General features: G+C 33.2%; 3 protein-coding genes across 4 annotated transcripts; 2 read left to right on the forward strand and 1 right to left on the reverse strand.

Moving 5' to 3' along the window:
* The first annotated feature begins 4800 nt into the window (after positions 1–4800).
* Positions 4801–6582, forward strand: LOC108216665 (dolichol-phosphate mannose synthase subunit 3-like). The gene is made up of 4 exons (XM_017389490.2): positions 4801–4957; positions 5362–5468; positions 5590–5697; positions 6286–6582. The coding sequence occupies exons 2-4, from the start codon at positions 5367–5369 to the stop codon at positions 6343–6345; spliced, it is 270 nt and encodes an 89-aa protein (XP_017244979.1). The 5' UTR covers positions 4801–4957; positions 5362–5366; the 3' UTR covers positions 6346–6582.
* A 5570-nt stretch (positions 6583–12152) lies between these two features.
* Positions 12153–17703, forward strand: LOC108215620 (protein FATTY ACID EXPORT 3, chloroplastic). Of its 2 annotated transcripts, none has more exons than XM_017388138.2 (7): positions 12153–12500; positions 13364–13751; positions 14304–14471; positions 15672–15718; positions 15812–15849; positions 16831–16927; positions 17287–17703. In XM_017388138.2, the coding sequence occupies exons 1-6, from the start codon at positions 12294–12296 to the stop codon at positions 16919–16921; spliced, it is 939 nt and encodes a 312-aa protein (XP_017243627.1). In that variant the 5' UTR covers positions 12153–12293; the 3' UTR covers positions 16922–16927; positions 17287–17703. The 2 variants fall into 2 exon arrangements, with proteins under 2 accessions (XP_017243627.1, XP_063947873.1); XM_064091803.1 differs by having other exon boundaries at positions 17267–17310.
* Positions 17704–17948: 245 nt separating this feature from the next.
* On the reverse strand, positions 17949–23982 carry LOC108216439 (vacuolar-sorting receptor 1). The gene is made up of 12 exons (XM_017389205.2): positions 23471–23982; positions 22213–22905; positions 21247–21335; positions 21076–21145; positions 20921–21004; positions 19942–20018; positions 19755–19836; positions 19519–19601; positions 19078–19144; positions 18704–18832; positions 18527–18624; positions 17949–18271 (listed from the first exon to the last, which is right to left on the reverse strand). The coding sequence occupies exons 1-12, from the start codon at positions 23763–23765 to the stop codon at positions 18173–18175; spliced, it is 1866 nt and encodes a 621-aa protein (XP_017244694.1). The 5' UTR covers positions 23766–23982; the 3' UTR covers positions 17949–18172.
* Positions 23983–24744: the final 762 nt, after the last annotated feature.

Genomic DNA, 24744 nt, shown 5'->3' on the forward strand with positions numbered 1-24744 from the left:
AGTCTCAATATTTAAACGTTTAAATATCAAAAAAAATTCAGGAAAAAAGGTTTTAAAATATATTATAAAATTATACTTTAAAAAAATTCTTAAAAAACGTATCAGAAAGTAATATACAATGAGAGAGAGTAAATTTAGACATCATATAACTAATTCATCCGATATGCTCACAACTTTGACGATGCATGTCCGGACACGTGTCACCGAGCACAGACAAGTGATTGTATCGCAATTCACACCAGACGTCCCTTGTCTTTCTCAGAGCATCTCCAACCATCTAAAGCCCTTGGCTAAAAAGTGAGGTGGCATACTTAAAATAAAAAAATTTAGCCAACAGCTCCAAAAACCCAACTCCAACCATGCTCAGCTGTTGTCTATAAATTTAGCCAACCTCCTATGGATGGCTAAATTTGTCGAACCTCTACAGGTCTGTAAGAAAATCTGTAGGAAGATTGTACATCATTTATTACCATATTGAACTGATATATTCTATTTTAACAATTTAAAATATTAATAACATACTATTTTTAAATTATAGCCAACCGATATAGCCAATACCATTGAAACAAAATGTCTTACAGGTTCAGCAAATTTTACATAATGTCTTACAGGTCCAATTTAGCCAACGATTATAGACAACGCCGTTGGAGATGCTCTCGGTACATGTACGATTAGAGAAGATGTCAGATCAGTACATAAATTAAATTGTTGTGGTCCCTGTGGATAAACCAAACAATTTTTTCATCTTTTCACGAAAATTGGAACCGGACTTATAACACTCTTGAAAAATCGGGATCAGACCGATTCTTTAAACAAATATATTTTCACTTTGACCTTTTGAGAGTATCTCCACCGATCTTTTAATTGACTCTTAAATATAATATAAAATATTAAATTCCTATTAAGTTAATATAAATTTAAGAATCTCAACTTCAACAATATTTTTTATACTTGTTCTTAAGTTAATACTTTATTTTTGTTTGGACTTGTACATGACAGAAACTCAAATGTAATTAGAGCGAATGAATATTTTATCATAAAAAATAAGTTAGGAGCTATGTAGTGGCTCTTAATTTTGAGAAGAGATAAACAAGAGACTCTTAGTAATATGAATATGAAGAGTTACTAAGAGTCTTTTAGAGCAAAAATTTCTTTCTCCCTTCTAAAATTTCAATTTAAGAGCTCATTTAAGAGTCTCTTAAAAGATGCTCTAATCTACGTATGTCTGGATACAAACTAATTTAGATTACAGTTTAAGATAAACATTGATTAGAGGATGAACCAGCGTAAAAATTGAAATTTCTGTAATAAGTTTCATCCACTATTCATGAATTTAATTCAAATTTTCCGCCCAATATAATCAATCACTTCATAGAGATGTAGTTGTGGAATTTTATTTTAATTATAAGACTTTCACGTCGATAAATTGTACTGAAATATAATATCGAATGAAAGGATTTTTTTCATGAAAGTTTTTATCTAACTTTAGGACATGTAAAAATTTCTCACACAAATTGAGGAAAAGTTTAATATTAAGACTTATAATTAGTACCTTGTTAAAATTGAAAATCAGTTTTTATTTGAAAACTCGAAGACTTTCTTCTTCCAGAATCATCTTTTTGATCTCAAATTATTAGCATCGTTTATCTTAACTTAAACAAAAAATTTATTATAAGATTGAAAGTAATTTACCTCTTCATATTAAGTTTATTAGTTATAAAACTAGTAATATAACAATAACATGTTACAAAATAATTTTTATAACTGATTGTATACTCCCTATGTATCATTCATTTTTATACGTTGTTTTTCATTACTCTGACATGCACTTTACCTCTCTTATAAAATATAATTTTACAACTTATTTTCAAAATACGTGTCGAGTCCAATCCTCAACATAAAAAATCAAGGGAGAAAGAGAGATTTTTTGTTACCATGCCCCTAAACGGTCTGACCGTCATTACTCTGACATGCACTTTACTACTCTTATAAAAAATAATTCTATAAATTTAAAATACGTGTCAAATCCAATCTCCAATTACAATATACAAAATCGAGAGGAATGAGAGAGTATTTGTTACCACGTCCGTGAACAACACACTAACAATTCAAAGAAGATTATGCAAAGATGCCCCTGCCCAATGTTACAATGTGCAAACAGAAATACCAAAACTGTTCAGTTACTTATTTGTGAGGAACATACATGTGGTTGAATGAGACAGCACATATATGACTTGGATCAGTACTCCCTCCGTTCCATAATATTTTTTTTGTTTCTCTTTATCACGCTTGTCAATACACATTTTTGATAGTTAGAGCAAGTCCAACACTATGCTAAGAGGTTACCTAAAAATATTATAAAATAATATGTCTTAGTGATTTAGCACAAGATTTAGCACATGAGCTCCAATACTACTCCTTATATCCATTCCCTATTATTATAATAATATTAAATTTAAACAACTGCATAGTGGAGTAGAGAGGGAAATGATGTGGAAGAGAGAGGGAAATGCATATTTTAATGATAAAAATAGTTTAGAAGTGACTAGCATATTCTAAAAATAGGGAAGGGGAGGTTTGTGCTAGTGATTTAGCACATCACTAGCATAGTGTTGGAGTGCAATTTTATCCCATATTCCCTATTTTTGGATTTAAGACTTGATTTAGCACATCTATTGGACTTGCTCTTAATGTCTTTAATTTTGTATTAGTATTAAATATAAAAACTTCACCGTATTAAAATACTCATAAATATGATTCCAACAAGATTACTCGTAAATATATTTAATTTTATAAACTAGACATTAATCAATAATTTATCTCATGTTATGAACAGTCCCAACGTATCAAACTAGAGAAGTAATAAGAAACGGAGGGAGTATCGAATATCAATCAGGTTGAGATTGACAATTTAAGTGCCTGCTTGGATACCGAAAATAAGTGCTTCTTTTCGTAATAAGCCGCTTCTATTTTTCTTGACCCGTTTGTGTAAAAAGTCGAGAAGCACTTATAAAAAGTTGGGAATGCTAGCTTTTCTTTCCGAAACACTTTAATCACTTATAAATCTTAACTTACTTCTCACTTTTATTTTAAATAAGAAGCACTTATTTCAAAACTCAGTCAAACGGCCCTCAAGGCTGCTCGACTCGTCATGCTCAAATCTGCAAGCTCTGCTTTGTCAGAAATGAAGGAAAACTCAATACCATCAGTCCATCACAATGTGTACAGTCAACTTTGTGGAAATAGAGCTGAAACTTAAATCACGTACAGACAAGCGCATGCTCTTTTCTTTTCAGATTTCAATAATAGTCCGTGACCCGATTGATGAAGTGGGTATTTGGACCGGGATTTTAAGCCCGACTTTTGAAATTATAAGTTAAAAATATTTATTTGTATCATTGTGAAAAAATTATTTATAAAAAACTAATAATACTAATTTTTGTTTCATAACTTCTACTTCTTTCGCAAATACCTTGATTATTTATAAGTTTTAACTTGCTTAACTTCTGCTTCACTTTTTTAAATTAAGTAAGAAGTACTTATTTTAAATTCACCCAAAAGGCACAAAAGTATATTACTCCCTATGTCCAATCAATTGTATACTTTTTCTTTTCACCGCTCGACACGCATTATGGGGGGTTGTTATCTTATAAAATATAATTTTATAACTTATTTTTAAATTTCTTTTCTTTTGTATAAAAATATTAAAAAAATTGTATAAAAATATAAGTGTTATATTTTCATACAGAAAAAAAATTAAAAATAAGTTACAAAACTGTACTTTATTGGAGCATTAAAATCCGTGTCGTGTCTCCATCTCCCGATATATACAATTGGCAGGAACGGAAGAAATGCTGATATTTCCTCTTGACTAGATTACCTCTTCTTTTCCTGTTTTTTTAAATCCATTTTAACACTATTTGACACGTATTTTAAAGTGTAGATAAATATATTTATAATTTTTTATAAAAATTCCAACATTAAACTTTTATTTGGAATAAATAATATTTAAACAATTTATGAAATATATTTTTTCGGAGCATAAAAATGCGTACCAAATCCTTTATCCGAACATAAAAAATTGGAGAAAACGGAAGAAATATGTTAAGTAAAATTTTCAATGTGAACACAGAACATTATTATAGGACAAAGTTTCGTATTTTAGTATTTTTATATTTTGGACTTATAAACGAATTGTTTGATTTGGATCAACACAATTCAAAAATAGTTTCGTAGATAACTGAATCGGCTCTTTGGTCTTTATCAGAGTTAATGACCTTCCTCGGTGTTTATAGAGAAATTTGTTAATTACAAAAATGAGATTCGTGATCGGAATCAATATTTGTGATGATAATTTTGCTGAAAGAGTGTGTTGGTTGCGTTTAGGGGTGACTGAGATCAAAGAGATCATAAGTTGCTTCATGTCTCTCAATTTCGATCCCTTTAGCGTGTCTTCGTATCCTATAATTAATAATAATTATAATTTATATTTTATTTGCTTAGATATTTTCCTTTAATTTTTTTTTAAATATAATCAACAAATAATACACTTTTAATTATTTGGTCTATATCTCATCGAGTACACATATAAAGCCAAGGTGGTCTTGAATCTTCTCATACGAAAATTGTGGGATAAAAGTACCTTTATATTCGTTTTTCTACTCTTCTTTTATATACCTTTCAAGTTGTCAAAAGGGCAGAACTGCCAATATTTAGAAGTTAGAAGGGTCTAATCTATCAAATTCTGAAGTTCAGTGACTAGTCGATAACATTGTATAAGCTAATACAAGCACAAATGGGCTGGGCTATATAGCCTACAAACAAGTTGGGTACGGGCTTTCAAATATAATAAACTGGATTGGGCTGAAACAAAGGTAATAACAAGAGACACAAAGTCAGGTCCATCTCCGGCGATTTATACGGCGCTGACGAACGGCGGCGATCTCCGTAACTTCAGGTTCGTCTTTCTCTAATTTGTTCTGCCAATTGAGTTGTTATTGTTGCAGCTGCTGCTTTTAGGTTCAAATTGAGTTCAGATCGGGTCGGGTCGGGTTGAGAGTGAATTTGGGTTTCAGAAATAAGGGTTTCTAAAATTTTGATTTAATTAAAGCTGCCATGGATACAGTACAATAGGATCTCGATAAATGAATTAATTCGTCAAATAAATAATTTTCCGGTCTCAAGTACATAGTATTTTTAATCTCGATAAATGAATAAAATTTTCCAATCCCTGGTGTATTTATTTATCAAGGTTTTACTGTATATGTGTCTTAATCTGTTACTCGCTTGTGAAGTGATCATTCAGTAGAATTTATATGTCGAAAAATATTTGAATTTTAATGATGTTCTTTCACTTGGCAGATACAATGAAGCATATTGTGAAAATTATGTCATTGTTGGTAGTGATGTTAGCCGTCTGGGTGGGATTATTGCAGGCGTCGATTGTTCCACATAGTTATACTTGGTTGGTGAGCTAACCGCTTTATATAAGCCATTCGGAACATCTGTGTTTGTTTGCTTTTTTTCTTTTTCAGTTATTTCTTCGGATATGGTTTAACAATTTACAATGGCTTGTGTTATATTTCCCAGCTACCAATATACTCTATAGTGTCACTGGGATGCTATGGTCTGTTAATGGTTGGAGTCGGTCTAATGCAGTTTCCAACTTGTCCGCAAGAGTCCGTCTTGTTACAGAAGGTATCCCTCCTTACATTTTATCTGCACATTAACTGTGATACTCCCTCCGTCCAATTCGTTTTGTCCATCAATCATAACTCACGTTTTTACCAATTTACTAAAAATATATTTATTTTTTTATAAAATCTACACTCAGATAATACCATAGTTGTGCAATCTTAACATATTTTGAGCTTAATTTACCTTTAATATTGAATGTTGATAATTTTTTGGGAGAAGTAAAATAGGAATAATGGTGAAAATGAATGGGACGGAGGGAGTCTTAGACAGATGAACCCCTAAAACTTAATTTCTCTGTTTTTTTTTTCATGATCTCTAAGACAAGCTTGATGTGTACTAAATTAACAACTAAAGTTTTAATTGTTTTTTTCCTCTTGTGTTCGCACAGAAAATTTCATAATATTCACGCATTTATAAACATCACACTTTCAATTTATGAGGAATTATGTGGAGTCCTGGTTTCAACCTTTGTGCATAGGAAAGCGAAAAGCCCACACTAGTGTGATCTTTGTATATTATATATTTATAATGCTATAGTAATGATTTGGTTCTTTCCTAAGGAGTTGCCTTTAACTGGTTTTTGTTTAGGACATAGCTGAGGCGAAGGAATTCCTGAAGAAACAAGGGGTAGATGTGAGTTCTGACTGACTAGGATTACTATCATTCGTTCTGGAAGCAACAAAGTTCACAACTCAATTACAAATTATGGTGATTTCGACTTCTGATTGCATTGTTTTCTCCCACTGCCAGAATTCACATATTAATTAAGGAATGTTGATTGACAATTGACATGTATCAAATTGATTTGCATTGTTTCACTAGTTGCTTTTTTCTTGCCTTGTTTGTGAAACAATTGTATGCAAAGAAGCAGAATTTTAATGTGTATACGGTGGCACCATCTAAAAATCTTTTTTTTTTTTTTTTTATCAAAATATATTCTTCGATGATCAAACCTCTTGTTTTAGGTATATGCTGCAATTATAAGATTACAAGACAACTCATAAATCAGAATCATTTAATACTTTATAATTAAAACATGTTGCCTTAACTCCAGTATATTTGCATAAAGCAGGACATTACATTGTTGTTAAGCTATACCCCCAGATGGATCAATGTATTGGTCCATCTAATGCATCTACATCAACCTCAGGAATATTTGCTAGGCCCAAGGCATATTTTTTTTCCAAGAGCCCAAATATACTCTTGATTTTAGCAACTTCTGCAAGAGGACCAATCCCCAGAAATGGTGGAAATGGTTTCAACCATCCATGTGTAAGCCACCATACTTTAAACCACCACAAAGGAGGTGGTGGTAACAAGATCTTGCTTCCATCCATAATTCCGTCCTCCTTCACTGAAATGTGTCGCACACCTTCAGTAATTCCGAGGTTCGCTACCAAAAAGATGACCATCACAAACAATGACTTGGTAAGTTTCTCCATTTTTATATTATATGCAGAGCGTTACCAGTTTTTTGCCTCTCTGTGTTCGTATATGAATTTGTATTGTTTTACTTTGCATGATATTTGTGTCTGAGACTCCCCATTTTATAGTGCAGCTCGAGTGTCTAATATGAACATGTTAAATTTTAGTTTAGCTAGTCGTCATTAATGGAAATTGGTAATTGATGCAACTTCTGGTTAAGTTTATAGTGTGCATTTAATTTCCCAGTATTCCCCAACTGCAGTTTCTAAACATGTATTTGTTACTCCCTCCGTTTCAAATTATGACTGTCTGTGGTCAAATTGACCCAATTTTGACTGGACTTAAAAAATTACTCGTGTATAACTTTAAGAATCTGAAAAATATATTTTGAAGTAGATTATGTAAATATTTTAATAAGATAATTTTAAATTTATTTTTTAATTACATAATATTTGTTAATTTCAGTCAAAGTTGGGTCAGTTTGACCACATAAAGTCAAAACAAGATAAGTAATATGAAATGGAGGAAGTAGATAGGTGGTTGAGAAGTTTTTGTTGTACTCCCCAGTCCCCACTATCTTTGATATTTTTGTTTTTAGAAAAATATTGTTTTCCGTTGGAAACTATGTAGATGTTTTGTATTTGCTGTGAGGACTTAATGGTTATGACTTATTAGTCTGATAACATTAAATGAATGGTTAATTTGGAATGCATCGCTTAACTGATTGGTAATTGTCCGTTGAGCTTGCTTGAAAAGTCAGACTTGGTAATAATTGTCATCAAGTTCAGTTTGAAACTTTTATTTCCTTCATAGAGTTTTCCTTACTTAAGTTTATAGTGTTTCCATGTGAGCTTGAAATTGACTTCCCATATAATCGACTATGAAATCATGGCACAAGTATAATACTGGTTTTACTATAACTGTAAGCAGAGAGAATAAGTAAACATGTCCTTTGTTGATATCCAGCTCTGTAATGATTTTATAGTTTCAAATGAATGCCATTCAGCAGCAGTCTAAAAATTTGTTAAACAGAACTTCTAAGATATTAAGAGTATTAAAATATGCTTAGATATTGGGTACTGCTGTAATGCTTTCAATTTATTCAATTTGTGATACAACAATTAAAGATCAATAACCTAGGTTAGAGTTACTAAATTTAACTAGGTATAATTGTTTAGGCAGCGACCCAGGGTGTTGAAAAGCAGAGATAGCAGAATTTGCATAACGCTTTGGCAGAGTCGAGAGAAAAGCCCTCTAAGACACTGATGGGGTGTAAGCTTATACGGCATTGTAGTCGTGTTTGATAATTAGATATCATGGATTCAAGATAAAGTTTGTAGTAGAAACATTTAGGTGGTGATTGCGAACTACATAATTCAAGGAAAACCTATTGTAGCACACTTTTTTTTCTGGTCAGGATATTATAGCAAACTTGAACAAGCGCTGTTTATATAACATTAGTACTTATCCCAAATCTTCATATGATGGCCACTTTACTGGATTTGTCATTTTCATGTCAAGAAGAGATAATGGATGTACTGGAGCTCTCACGAACAGACTAAACTCTTGCCTTTGATTAACTCTTCTGCCCCCTAAGAAACACTTGATGTTGCAACTCCATTAATCACTTGGTACATTATGGACAGAATATATCTGTAATTCTTTCTGGATTCATGATGTATACCTTGTTAGCTTCTTAAATGCATACCAAGAGGCTGCTAATTGCTACAAGTATGAGGTCTGGATCGTGTATCTTGTCAAATGCAAAGCCATAAGTTGCAGGAGGTATCATGCCAGATATTTGGAGATGACAACACCAATAATGCTGCCTGTAGTAGGAACTTTTCCTTCCTCCCCAATTTTTCGAGTCTTCTTCTTGTGTTTCGGCTTTGGGGTGCCCGATTTTTGAAAAGGTTCGGAGTTTTTTAACCTTGGTGTTGCTTGCTAGACACAGCATGGCACCATCATTCTGCTCAACACTTTAATCGTGTATAAGTTTTCTGCAGTTCTCTGCAACTTCTTATTTTGCTGCATCTACTGTGAATCAGTTAACTTGATAACCTGGAAAATTGACGTACTTAAATTGTTGCACCATCACACCATGCTTATGAAGTAACTGTTATATATTTGATAAACTCGAAGCTTGACGGGGAATCTATTTTTTTTGTACAGACAAGCTTGTTAGCTCACAAATTAACATTTGTTGCTAATGATTTAATTATTTTTAAAATCTCATTGTAAGAATCAAATTCCGTGTTCTAAAAATCATGTGCTAAAGGAACTCTTTAAGAGATTAAATCAGTAAAAGATTGACTGAAACAGGGTACCCTCAGCGTTCTTTCATTACATCACTTTGTTTATTTCCAATACCCTGCACAATAGAACTATTCAAAGTCTTCTCTTTCTTAGGACATATTTTGAGAATTTGTAGCAGAAATCAGACAGTACCAAAATTAAAATAGACTCACACAATCACCGTCATTTGAGAACTTTCTTAAAATAAGAACCGTGAGAACTTTTTTAATTTATCAAAATCTCATTCATTTGAAGGGCCCCGCCAGGGCACCTTCACAAAAAATGTATATCATTAAGGTCTTCACCTAGCTAGCCGGAAAAAAAAAATCACTGATGATGTGGCAGTGGATTTTTTTTTTTGACTAGCTAGGGAGAGACTAGTTTTATATACATTTTTTATATTGGGTACCCACTAGTTTGATGTTTAGATTAGTCAAAATATGATAAATTAATGAAGTTCTTACAGTTCTCATATTAAGAAGTTCTCACTGGAGTAACCCTCTATATATATATATGGAGTCCAAAAACTGGAACTTGAAATAAGGAATTGTAGTTGCATATATGGTTGTATATGCAACCACCGTATTTTTGGAAAATATTTTCAAAAAGATAGTATTTTTGAAAATATTTTAGAGAAGGTAGTACTTTTGAAAATAAGATTGGAGAAAGTAGTATTTTTGAAAATAAGATTGAAAAAACAGGATACAAGATAATTCCCCTAAAATATTTATATTAATATTTGAGATGAAAATACTTTATATATTATATTAAAAATTTATAATATATATTAATTTTGACAGAATAATTTAATTTAAAAATTAATTTTGACCAAAATTTTTATTAATTTTAAGGACTTGGTTTTATGAGCCAACTGATTATAAAATTTCTCCCATAGTGATTACTTTAATATTATGAGAAAGGAATAAAAATTTGGTTTTACTTTAAATTATTTATCCATTCTTCATGTATTAATTGTACTAGCATATTATCCACTGTATATTATATATATTAATATTAATATAATGTGTCAATCTTGAAATCATTATTCTTAGGATTTTGATTTAAAAAACCATAAATAGATCTTCGATTAATAAAATATAATATTTCATCAAAATAAATTTCTTAAAATTAATCATCACACTATTAATTTGTAATTTCATCTGAAATTAATATACTTATATAAAGGAGAAGCGAGGGGTGTGTAGTTGGCGCCTCTCACATCGCTCCGTTCTATTTTTCTAATTTTCTGGAATTTTTGGATGAAAAATATCAAAAATTAGAACTATCCTTTTTAGTTTCAGATATATTAGAAGCAAATTTCAGAATCTGATTTTGTTTCAGTTATTTATGGAATATAGCAGCTTGGAAGTTTTAATCTAATTTTGTTTCTATATTTCAGAATCTGATTTTGTTTCTGTTATTTATGGAATATAGTAGCTTGAAAGTTTTAATCTGATTTTGTTTCTATATAAAGGAGAAGCGAGGGGCATGTAGGTGGCGCCTCTCACATCGCTCCGTTCTATTTTTCTGATTTTCTGGAATTTTTGGATGAAAAATATCAAAAATTAGAACTACCTTTTTTAGTTTCGGATATATTATTAGAACTACCTTTTTTAGTTTCGGATATATTAGAAGCAAATTTCAGAATATGATTTTGTTTCAGATTATTTATGGAATATAGCAGCCTGAAAGTTTTAATCTGATTTTGTTTCAGATTATTTAATTATGGGAAACAGTAGCACACAAGTCTCTCCGCATCTATAAATACCCCTATAGGTTGTAGGGTTTTGGATCATCTAAACACAACCTCCTCTCTCTCAATACCACAACCCTACCTCTCTCTGGTGATAGTTCTCTTGCTCGATTTCTAACTTGATGGTGTCGTTCTTCTGCAACGATAAGTGAAGGTTGTTTATATGGTATTAAAAAAATAAAGGTTGTTGCAAGCAAAGTTAGTTATAGACCGCTATGTGGGAGTCGACAATCCAAACACGGGAGAAGAATATAGTCTTGACATGATATTGATGGATGATATCAATAAATTAACTATTAGTGATGTATGTTTGTTGGTTATTCTTTTATAATATTTGTTTTGTTCATCGGACATGTTTGTTGTTGTTAATTTTTATATGATTTATTTTGTACACGGAAAAAAATTATTCATGCATTATCTGTTTGCTCCGTTCAAGCAACTTTTAAGTGAAGACTATTCATACGGTATTAAAAAATAAAGGTTGTTACAAGTAAGAGTAGTTATAGATCGCTATCTCACGGATTTAAGTTAGATGTTTTTGTGCACAATCAATTCAAAATAACTGGAGGAATGTGGCAATGTAAGAATATGATTACTTTTCAAAAAAAAAATAACACAAATAGAATTAAGATTCGTCGTGCTTTAAATTGTTAATTATGTGTAGAAATTTATTTTCATTTTTCCAGCATGAATTATCGTCCAATTTTGCAATTTTATATATTAGTATTGGTATTACATCAAGATTTTATAAAATAAAATTTATTTTACCTACAAATATTAATTTTTAATAATTAATATACTTTTTATAAACAGCCACAAAATTATTGCATTCTACAAATATTAATATTAAATCATTAATATAATTTTTACAGGCCGCCGCTACGCGCGGTTTCTCAACTAATTTATAGCTAAATAACTTTGATCTTAATATCGGGATATGCCCTCTACATTTCATTTAAAATATATATTTAAATTTCTTAAAATCTGCAATTACCCTAAAATAAATTTCGAGACCATCCTCCTCTGCATCCTCGAGGGTGAAAAGCTGCTGCAGCTGAATCGAAATTTTCTTGCTTTCACCGATTAATTCATATACTCCTCTGAGCATTTTTGAGCTGGGAAAATGAGCATGAGCAGTCTATTGCACCCATTTACAATCACAAACCCTAACCCTAGCTTCCCCAACACCACCACCAGTAGAGTGGTGGCTGTGCCGCCGCCGTGTTTGCACTTGAGATGCTCACAAGCTCCTTATAAGCTCCCTTTATGCCGGCCCTTTTCCTCAAAACGCTTCCTTTCTCCTCTTTTGGCTGCTTCTCATCAAGAATCGGTTAGCCCATTTCTTGATTTTATGTATTATTGTATGTGTGTGCTTGGTTTTTGATTTTGCATAATTTTGTTATGTGTGTTTTTGTATGTGCAGTAGCTAGAATTAGTAGTTGAGTTTTGGTTGCTGGAATTACTATGGTTATAGGTTGCTTCACTAAGACAAGTAGGAATGGTTTTTCCCCCCTTAATTTTGTGTTTTTTGATTGGGTATGTGTAACATCCCACACCGTTAGTATAAGCTGGTTTGGGGCACTGCCCATAACTGACATGTATACCTGACCCAACAACCTACCACAGGTCGGTCCAAAAAGTGTTAGCAATTTGATATACATTAGTTGTTGACTTGTCAAAAATGGCCAAAACCTTCTTATTTATGATTTAGATTTTTACACATCCATGTCTTGGGTTAGGCTCGATGGGTTGACCTTGTGTTATGAAGAATCAGGGTGGGGGTACTTACAAATGTTTTAATGAAGTGTGTGATGCAGTGTGCGATTGTGTTTGAGTTATGGTGCAGTATGTCGTTGTCTTTGAATTTGTATTACTGAAGTTTGAGGAAGATGGTATTTTTAATGTTTTCAAGGTATATTGTTACTTGTGATTTATAATGATTTATTGTGATGGGATGTTGGTATGTGCTTTTAAGCGGTGTGTGTATTTTTTGGTAAGTGAAGCTCTTTTAGGCATTGTAAGGAGAGTGAGCCGCTTTTGGACCACTTTGTTGATATTTAATAGATATATAAAATTGAAAGAAAAGATTATTCTGGAAGACAGCATTTGACTATATGACTGGCATGTTCAATTTGGATGTTGGTTTTCCTTTAGCAATCTGTTTAGTGTGATTGGACGTATGTATTAAAACAGAACCCTTCAGAAGCTGAAGACTCCAAGGAGAAAAGTGGTGTCAATGAGGAGGCTAATGAATCGGAGGAAGCCTGGAAGCAGACGTTAGCCTTGTTTAAGGAGAAAGCATTAGTGATGCAGAGTGTTTCACAAGAAGCATATGAACAGTATTCTAAGAAAGCAGCAGTTGTTTTCAAAGAAGCTTCTGAGCAGTTAAAGATTCAAGCAGAAAAGGCAAAGCAAGATTTAAGTGTGATTGCCAAGGAAGTAAGTGAAGAGGGTAAAGAATATCTGTCCAAAGCTGCTGAGAATCCTTCAGTAAAAGATGTCGTAGAAACATTTGCTTCTTCAACTGAGGATTTGGATGAAATTTCAGAAGTACGTGACTTTTATCTTGGAATACCATATGGTACGCACAAAATATCTCATATTCAAATTTTAAAACCTGCTGCAATTTTGTATTGTTTTTTGTCCTCTTCAGGTGTGCAATCTGATTGCTGTAAGTTTAAGTATTATAGTTGTCTATTTTCAGCTGATACTATGAGGTTTTAATAATCTGTTGCAACTTTATTTGATAAAGTAATTAGTAATATGAGGTCCCATTGGCCTTTATCCTTTAAGTTGACGTATTATAATTTATAACTGTCTATATTTCAGCAGATATTTTTAAGTTTTTATGATCATTTGCAACTTCACTTTATTTACAATTAGAGGCCGTTTGGAAACATGCATTTCATTTCAAATGATGGATTTCAAATGACTGAATTTGAACTGTCATTTCAAATTTTCAGATTTATACTAATATTTGAATGGGTGGATTTTAAATGAAACCCAAATTCCCAAACAAGTTATTTGATCAAATCCAGAATTTCAAATGAAATCCAGGTTCCCAAACAGGCCATTGATAAAGTTATATATATAGTAGCATAGGCGTTCATCGTCCATTGCTTTTATTTTGCAGGACTGCTACTTTCTGTTGGTGGTTTTCTTTCATTCATGGTTACTGGTAGCATTCCTGCCATTAGGTTCGGGATTATCCTTGGAGGTGCTCTTTTGGCATTGAGTATTTCAAGTTTTCAATCTTGGAAAAGAGGAGAATCTTCATCTACAGCCTTGAAAGGACAAGCAGGTCAGTGTTGACTCAATATTAGACATGCTATCTACTAATTTATATCAAATTGTTGACTTGGAATTGGTATTGTGTAAAGATTTATAAGATTTTTTAACATCCATGTGCAATATCCTAGCATGCTTGTAACTTCTATGCAGATATATCATAAGAACAATAACCAACACATTTGTACTATAATGATATCGTGGGCCACTTAAAGTTATGCCTTTTCTTTTTAATGTTTTACAGTAATGAGTTAAACTGTATTGAGCACTCTCTGTATGATTTTGTTCAACTTATGCTATACATATATAATATAATATAATTAAAAGATATTGCACTGATATAATGAAAAGAAATTGCACCAATATCTTGTGTAAACAATTACTCTTCCTTGAACAAAAGTTTATAGGCTATATATAGAGTCAGAGACAGAGAAGTGAACTATGGGAGAACTGGAAAGCAAGGAACTTTGTTTATTCACAAGAGAGTATTATACTAAAGCATATTTATTAATATCTGTGCATGTCGCATGACTCGCATCAGCTATTTTAATAAGGTAGGAAATAAACATAATTATGTTTAAAATTTTAAAATTGAACAAGAAGTATGACGTAAGAGGACATGGATCAATTGAGTCGATTTACTGATACTAGTGTAGCACAGATATGTAGAGAAGTATTAATAAACTAGCGATGCACACAAAGCTATAAGTTCGACATGTATCGAGATAAAGAAATTAAGCAGTCAATTATATTTAAAGTGGGGGATGCATAATCTGTATAAAGATACATAATAGAATTTAAACTTAAGTAGAAATTTCCACAAAATTTCAACGAATAGTATTTCATCTTAATTTATTGACTAGAAATAACTAATAACATTGTATCTATGAGTAATAACATTTACAACCTTCTCCTCTAAAGCATGTTAGAGGTATACAATCTGTTCTTCTAAGGAATATTGCGTGGGAGGTCCCCCCCTTTCATTTTTTTTTACTGGAAAAATGCTTAATGTAACTGCATTATGTTCAGAGGACACCCATTTGGTATAAAAGATTGATATTATTTTCAGATGTTCAAACATTAATTTCAGCTATAGAATGAATGAACTGTAAACTTGATATTTGTGTTGTACACTTGTACTATTAGTTTTATTATTGATTAGTTTTATTATTGATATTGACTTTTGACGTTGAAATGATTGTGGTTTCTGCAGCAATTGCAACTATATTATTTCTTAGGGACATACGCATTGTACTTGTGGTAAGAATTATTATGGTTGTAGTCCTCGGAGACGTTACATATTGCTATTAGTTTGACTTCTGGGTAACATTTTCTAATACCGCTTGCTTGCAGAGGTCATCGCTTGCCAACCTTTTGACAGCCTTCATTAGGTAAATTCATATTTATCATGAAATAAATTTGGTCCTAATAGTGCTAATATTTAAAATGATGGTCATCTTGCCCCCAAAATTTTTGACAATTATTAAATGCGAGGACAAGTCAGTTATTTTGAAGTGAACAAAATGACTCCAATGAAACCCTTGTTCTCCCATTATATGTATGAAGGATTGGAGCTTTGCACATCCTTATTAATGTTAAATTTACAATTTACTATGTCAGTCTTGTGACTCTTTCTGACTGAACACCACTTAGTGTGAGTGGTTGATTTTGGATTTTAGGTTTGTTGTTTCTCTTAACGTCTGAGAACTGCTTTTCATTCAAAGTTTCTATCTAAAGATGTTTACTTTTGGATATACAATATGCATGTGTATTGGGAGTACTGGAATCTGGATATCTACTTTAAAGCTGCAGACCTTTTATAGATGAATATAGTAAAAATAATGTATGTTTTTTAAGAAAAGCAAATGTAAGTATTCATAGGTTGAAGGAGGAGGAATAGTAGATGTCCTTCAGTTTGACTGCAATAGTTATATTAATATGAAGATTCCAATATTAGATTCTGAAGTTGCTTAGTTTAACCAAAAAGCATATTGTGACTATTGTCTGTACTCGTTAGGGGCACTGCTAGTAATTCATGGTACATATTGTGAGTTCTGCAGGTGGGTTATTTACTCTATACTGCAGTTTTTGCTATTCTCTATATATTTAAATACTAGGAATATGTGGCTTTAAAAAGGGTGAGATTTTAATAAAGACCGTATTTTATACCATTCTGCATAGGGGATATAAGCCTTTACCACTATGATAACCTTTAAAATCACTCAAGTTCAAAGTACTCGTATTACATGAGTATATCATATTAACTGCAATTATGAATGACAACTGAATCAGTAATAAGTATCACTAAATTTTTGCCATCTAATGTTTAAGTTTTTTGGCCTTCTAATATTGTGTTTTGTTACTATGTACAGTGGTGCTATGGTAGCTTTCTATATTTATAGAATCATATTGGAAGGCAAGCACACAGGGGAATCGAATTCGGAACCTGTAAAACAAAGTTAATGCTTTGTAAGTCATCAAGCCATATTAGCTAAATTTATACTACATATATTAGTTAATTGCAAGATGACTCTTGGAACTATCACCAGAGATGGTTTTCGTTTGTTTATGTGTGACATTATACTTGGAAAAGAAATTGTGTTGATGTAGCAAGGAAGGTTGGTTGATGTTATGTAGAAAGGCATTTAATCTTCGAGTGTCATTAGGAGCATATTTTATCACATGTTCCTTAATATTAGAAACAACATGAAGTTGACGTGTCCATTAAGACTTCGTAACAGAATATAGCTGTAAACAACTATGGTCTATATAGGAGCAGAAATAATTTGATTCTCATTTGCCTTGCTGGTGATTGGTTTATTTTGAAGGACATAGCTCTGGGAGAAGTTAAATTTCGGATCCAGGAACCAACATCTCCTTGTTCGTTTTATAGAGTGGGAAGCTTTGATTCGGTTATTATACTCTTCGTTCCTGAAGATCGAATACTAAATTCAATAATAGAACTTCAGAAGTGATTATGCACATTGCTCCCTAGTATAGGATGTTCACCAGTTGCATTTCATTTCTTGCTTTTAGTGCTTGTACAATCTTTGTTGTAACCATGACCTTTTGTCAACCTTCAATTAATGGCGGTGCCAGGGGTGTTCAGCAGTGTGTAATATTGGCAGTATGGCCTGTACTGGCTGGATGAGTTGAATGCTTTGGAAACCTTGGTGTATTGGAATTTTTGTGCAAAGACGAATGATCCATCTACCTATATATGCACATATGCCTCTTTTTTTTTTTCTTTTATGAGCACTGCAAATTCCGATGCCGAAACATGTGAACTGATATACCTCGCACAAACGTTTACTAAGAAGAAGAAGCAAGGTAAGAATCTGCAGAAAGCTTAATATGTATACCAGGTAAGGGTATATGAAATATGAAAAGCATCTTGAAATTCTAAACTGTTTGATAGATGGATGTATCACAAAATGTAAAAAACCTATCGTTATTTGTTTATCCCTTTGACATCAATATGCATGAGATGATAAATAAAAAATCTCTATATTTCAGAGGAAAATTTCCTCTTTTAATAGGTAGCTTATGTGCATCAGACTGTTAACATATACATAAGTAAGATGAGATTCTCCTTTGATGCAGTGAGTAATCAAGACAACTAGTAGCCTGTAGGAAATCTGTAGTCAATAAGCTCAGGGGTGAAATACTCCTGCAACATCTTCCAAGAACATTATTTTCCGAAAGATCTTGCAGTTAGACCTCCCCATGAGGGACATGGTTCGGAACTTCTGGTTGGTCATCCAATGGCATGTACTGCGCCATGATCGCCCTGATCTCCGAAGCCATGTATCTCTGCACAAGAATTTACAACAACAATGAGTAAACTGATGCACCATCTATAACAAAGCTAGACACCAGTGAGTAAACTTTAACACTCCTAATCGTATTCGATATGCTTATAAGTTCTGTCCTCAGGTACTGCAGTTTGTCCTTATCTTTCATATATTAGACCTCATATCATATGCAGTTTCATCAAGAACATCTATAACGAACCACTTTCAGTCAAAGAACGATTGAATTTAGAAGGAGCATAACAGTAAGGCATACCCGTATCCTGTACTGGTACAGGGCGTACCCAGCAGCAGCCAAAGCAATTATAATGATGGAAACAAAACCCCAGTTGATGTCTGTGTTAAAATTTTTACCTGTGTATACCAGATGAACATATTTCAGCAATAATCAACTGTATATAATGCCACAAGACACTGAAGAAATGATACTTACTGATACACGTATCATGCTCTCGCATATACAAGAGATTTCCACTACAGCTGCAATCATAACTACCCCAGGTATTCTTGCATTTGCACTGGGGGCATTGACAAGCTAATCTTTCTCTGCATTCATCAACATCTGGAAGAACCAACACATAATTATTAAACCAATGACCATCATTGCAGACAAAGCCAACCTACACCCTGTTGATTCAGAGAAGGATCAAGAGCTGTCAAGCATATAATATATGCTTAACATTCGTCGATGACAATGCAAGTGATTAGCCTTCAGATGATAAATTTGGGATATTCTCAAAGGAACAAGAAATTTCAAATCAACAACTAAGATCATCTTGAATTCTAGAACAAGGAACAAAGACCCACCTTCACAGTTATTGACCCCATCGCCTCTAAATCCTGGTGGGCACACACAACCTTTTGTCCGATCATCCTGAAAGATCATTGACGGTAAGCACAAGAAACTAACATAATGAAATATAATGGGAAAAACTAAATTCTGTTGAAGTATTCAAGTACTGAGTTCCACGTGTTGAAATATAGCATAACATCTTAAGGTTTTAGATGGACTGGTTCTCAACATGGTATCAGAGCTCAGGTTTGGCACGAAGGCATTAATTGCCCCAAAGATGGGCGCCCGTGATCCACTCTTCAACCCAAAAAATGGGATTTTAAGTGAGGGGGAGTGTTGAAATTTAGCATAAGATTCATTGGGGCTCTACTTGTCTATTATGGGTCATGTTACATGTTTTGATTCGAAACTCATATCTGAACACCTAGAGAAAACTTGCTCAATCTTCAACTTACAACACAAGCAGAATATGCCCTTCCATCCTGCGTTTTCCTCCAACAGCCTCCATTATTAATTCCACAACGCAATGCTCCAGAAGCTGTTACAAGAAAGTGATGAGAACAAAATGTTAGGGAAACCATGCCTGCTAATACCCAATGCCATGTTTTATCACCTCATGTATGCATTATAGAAAGTTCTTACATGTTTTAAATGCATGAAAACGATAAGAGTGACATAGTGGAACACCAACCTTCGCAATGAGTATATCCATCACCAGAAAGCTTCACTCCTCGCACTATAGGACATTCACACACTCTCCCGCGGAATGTGTCCTAAATCAAGACCATATGTACATCAGAAACAAAAACCGAACTTTCCTAAACATATGTCGTTATGTAGATATGAGTCCCTCAGAGAACCAATTGCAGGCGAATCACCTTGCATGCAGTAAGATTTGCAGCTTTATCCTGCCAACATCCACCATTATTTTCTAAACACTCGTTTGTTTCTACATCTGGGAAGATCAGAAAGATACAAAAAGTTAATACAATAAGTTGACAAATAAGATGTGGCAAATAACAAACTACTTACTTTGTAAAAGCACATCAATAACAAGCATTAGAGTGTCTGATTTGAAAAATAGGATGAATCAAAGTTTAATTTGTGAATAAAGAACAATTAAATGTTTATAAATGATCTATATAATGAATCAGAGACAGTGGAGTTTTAAGCATCCTATCAAAAGTCTTCTTTTCATTAGTGTCTACCAGAAGACATCGATAACAAAATGGGGTGTATCAAGCAACAGAATAATGAAGAAACAGAAAATACGAAAGGCAGTTATTGAGACGTAAGTGTTCCTGTTTGCATTGGCCTTCATATGTTTCAGATAACGTAGATAGCCAAGGAGACAGGCTAACTCCAGAAGTATGTTGGATAGAACAAGCACACAATCTCATGGAGTTTTATAGCTTCAGTTACTATTTCAAAAGTAATGACATTGAATTGGTTCCAGTGTCTCTGACACACTGGAAAATCTTGCATAGGAAACTCACACCACTTGATGTTGATGTCTAGACTATGAAAACATAATAACGATATTCTGTTCTTAGTTAAAAACAATATGTGGCACATGGGATGCAATGGCCTGGATCACATTTCTGTCTGTGGGGTTGGTTATTGAAGGCAGAATTGGGAAGAAAATGTTTAGAAAAAGGCCATCAATCAACGAAAAAATCACAACCTCATTGTGAAATAAGTTTAAGCATCAGAACAACAAGAAAAAATAAATATCTAAATATTTATTATGTTGATTAAGAAATATAGTGACATATGCTGACGGTGGTAAAAATTGTACTATTAGTTTTCCCAGTGCTTGAAATGGTTGAAATGTATAGAAGTTGAACTTTAAATCACCTTTGGAAAGACAAATGGCTGGCTCAGTCGTCTCCTCGAAACCTGAACAAATGGCCTTGAGAACTGCTCCTCTGTCCAGCTTACCTGAACAAGAAATAAGCAGGGTTGAAAATCAATTTATGTAATTTTATGAAGCTCTTGATATAACTTCATACCTCTGTACTGCCTGTTGTTTATGAGCAGAGTTGGCAGGATCGTTACATCACCACGAGAACCGGTACCAACCTGGATCCAGAATTGCCAAATAAAAAGTTTATGTACTTCACTTAAAAGGCAATTATAAAGAAAAGAAGGTCAGAATACTCTGAACGCGAAGAAACTTGAACCTGTGCATCCTGTTCAGTTGTAAGAACGGGGTTTTCTTCATCAGCATTAGGATCCCCTATACAATTATCTACCAGACTGAGATCAACACCTAGAAAGTATATCAAAAAAGACAAAAATTTATATATTAATAATGATTATTTCAAGACCACAAATGTCAGAATGTCATTCATTAAACATAATATACAGTTCAAAAAGTGACCTTATGCCTCTTAGTTTAGTGCTACCTACCTCGCTCCCTTTAAGAGAGGTCGGGGGTTCAAAAACAAATTGGGTATATATGAGTGCGTTAAATTATCAAATAAGGGAATCTGTTTAGCAAGATTAAACATTCTCCTGGTGCCTCCTTGCAGACTTATAAATCCTAAAGAGCTAATTTTAATTTCAGACACTCTCTTCTGGTAAATTCAACATTACAGAAACATACAACTAGTGAATCCATTTTGCAATTGAAAAAAAAAATATACCATAAAGAATCAAAATGGATGTTACCTCATGAAAAGTTATAGTGCAGAAATCAGTCGTAAACGTGTGAGCGAGGATGTGACCAGAAACTTAGAAGACACTGTTTAGCAAATTAATGATAATGGAATATGGAACATTTTGCTCATGTATCCGCTGCACGGTTATACTATATGAAGTTCCAGTTTTAAATTTCTATTAAATTAAGTTTTTTGGGTTCTTTTCTCGAGGAAAGGGAAAGCCGGAAAGGGGTGAGCATGAAAAGTTATAATGCAGAAATCAGTAGTAAAAGTGTGATCGTAAGAACTGAAGTGAGCAACAGACACTAAAATCGCAACATGTAGTGTGTTGCACAAAAAAATTAAAATGCAGGCAAAAATAAATTCTGTGAGAAGTATACTGTATTGCCTTACATCTACCTACCTAGTTATCTAGATTTAAACAAGATTTATCACATACATTAAAGATTAGAAGAGAAATACTTTAAAGTTTAATGTGCAACTTACCAAGTGAGTTAATAACAGTATCTGCACACTCTTTGTTATACATATTTTCCTTCATTGGGCAGCGGATTGCAAAGTCTGTGACATAGTCCCACCAAAGCCATGGCTTACCACTTTCATTAGCCACTCTAAAGAAGCAAGCCTGACGTAAGTTTTGAACCACCACATCCTTGCCACTATATCCTTTGTTGAAATCCCCGTCTGGATCTGGAGCACAATACCTTCCATTGTTGATGCACTGGGACTGGCATTGTTTGCTGAGGATAAAAGCCTGTGGGCAATACCAAGTGATGTAGTGTGGCATGAACCTGGTGTAACCTTTCTGTTCAAGTATCTGGGCTACTCCCTTGAAACTCTTGACAAACTCTATCTGGTTGTCACATTTTGGCCCGCACTCATCATTGCTATTTGTCCAGAATTCATACTCTACCCGATCGTCAGGATGTGGAAGCGATTCCCTCCAATCAAGATTTATGGTAACCATTTCGCCATCTGATAGAGCTTTCTTGATATTATCTCCTAACGTTTTGCTAATAAGTGCTGAGGGAATCGTAATGTTCTGCAGATAATCTTCTCGAGCATTCTGTCCTTCTGGTGTGTCCATGGTTATCAAAGGTTCAACCCTGTCATCAGAAACTAGAAGAGCTGCTGCTCCAGTCATCTGCGCGTTCCAAGCTTTCAACGTAAAGTAACAATCTACCAGATGGAAAGCTTAGTGTAAGAACATTTCTTGAGGGTCTGCACAGTCAGTTATCTACTTGTGGATGCATATAACAGTCAGATATTTCTGGAATCACAACCTCTAGAAAATCTTTATATCTAAAGCTCCAATTTTAGAAAATTGTTATAGTTTTACTACCCCAGTCTGCGACAAAAAGTTCTAAACAGCAAAAAAAAAAACTATACTTGAAGGAGAAAAGAACCGAAGCAAAGTTCAATAAATGGGATAAATTTGGAAATCTGATATTCTGATGTAAGGTATTTATTAAACTTACTGGAACAGATAAACTGGAGTCCTTTAACAAAAATTTATACTCTTAAACCAAAATTCGAATTAGCATTAGCACCTAATTTTATTCTTCATCAGCATATATCTATGTTGTTTGTGTGCCACATTCGACTACAAACAATCTTCACAAATATAATAAAATTCACTACTTACACATTTACAATATAACGCGCATATCTAATTCCCAGTTTTATACAGTTCAAAGGCCAAAATAGTTTATATAAGGACGTCAATACAAGCATAAAAATATACCTCCTCGATCTGCAAGCAGAAAGACGGGTCTCCCTCCAGCCTTACTTTCGAAAGAGATATCCTGGTCACTAAATTTATTGCAAGATTTGTGATTAGATTTGGGGTACATTACAAGACCAACCATTGTCCCTCCATACTGAGGAACCCCAAAGTTTCCTATTGCACATTCATACGTATCCCTCAATTCGGGTGGCGAAGTGACTCTCAGGCTGTTCTTCTCCACCACAAATCTCCCCATACAGCCCACATTCATCACAAACCAAACACAAGCCCAAACTCCATGCAACACCCTCATTTTTCAACAAAGAGCCCGGATCACAGACAGATATCAATTCAAATTCTTATTCTAACCCGAAAAACGCTTACTATCAACTTCGAATGACACAAACAAGACCCCTATGTAAAATCACATGAATGCCATGATGATAACACCCCGGATCAGAGAATTTGATGTGTGAAGACACAGAGTTGTTGAAAGGGAAATGTGCCTGCAAAATTGGGACAATAGTGAACAAGAAACAAGTTTGATTGTCTAGAAATAAAACCGGAAAGACTTGGAACAGGTGTGTCAGTTATTACGTGTCACATGGACAAGTTATGACTAGTTAGGCATGTATTTCAGACACTATATTAATTATGCAATGCAGATCATACAGGGTAATGTGATCATCACCTAAAGGTGACAAAAGTGACATCTTATATATACAAAATTAAAGTAAAGTTTTGTCTCCGTATTAATATCTTTGATTATCCAAATATATATATAATTTATTATTTATAAGCGGTTGTAAATATAAATATAAATTAATCATTAACATCCTTCACCTTTAACAATTATCAAGATCATTGTTCAGCTTATGAATTATATGCCGTATAACAAAGTGTTGTGCGATTTATAAAATTAACTGTTCTATATTTTGATTACAGTGATTATGTTGTAGAACAGTTGTCGACGGTTTAAAAAATATAGTAGAATAAAGAAAAATAAAAATAAAAATGATTAGATCGTATTTTATATAATTTTGAATTCCAATACTCAGATGTTTTGTGGACTCCATAAAAGTTAAATTTATTTTATTTTTGTTAAATATTTAAAGCCGCGACACCATACTGTAAACAAATTATTGTTTTTTATTAAAATGTTTGTTTACATATCCATAAACTATATAATTCATATAATGATGATCAGATTAATTTTTATAATTTTGTTTGTATAATTATATTTATCAGTCAAAACCTTAATACTCAAGTATCATAAGTTCCCTTTAATCAAG

The sequence above is a fragment of the Daucus carota genome, chromosome 4 (assembly GCF_001625215.2).
Source record: "Daucus carota subsp. sativus chromosome 4, DH1 v3.0, whole genome shotgun sequence".
In the NCBI taxonomy this organism is placed as follows: Eukaryota; Viridiplantae; Streptophyta; class Magnoliopsida; order Apiales; family Apiaceae; genus Daucus; species Daucus carota.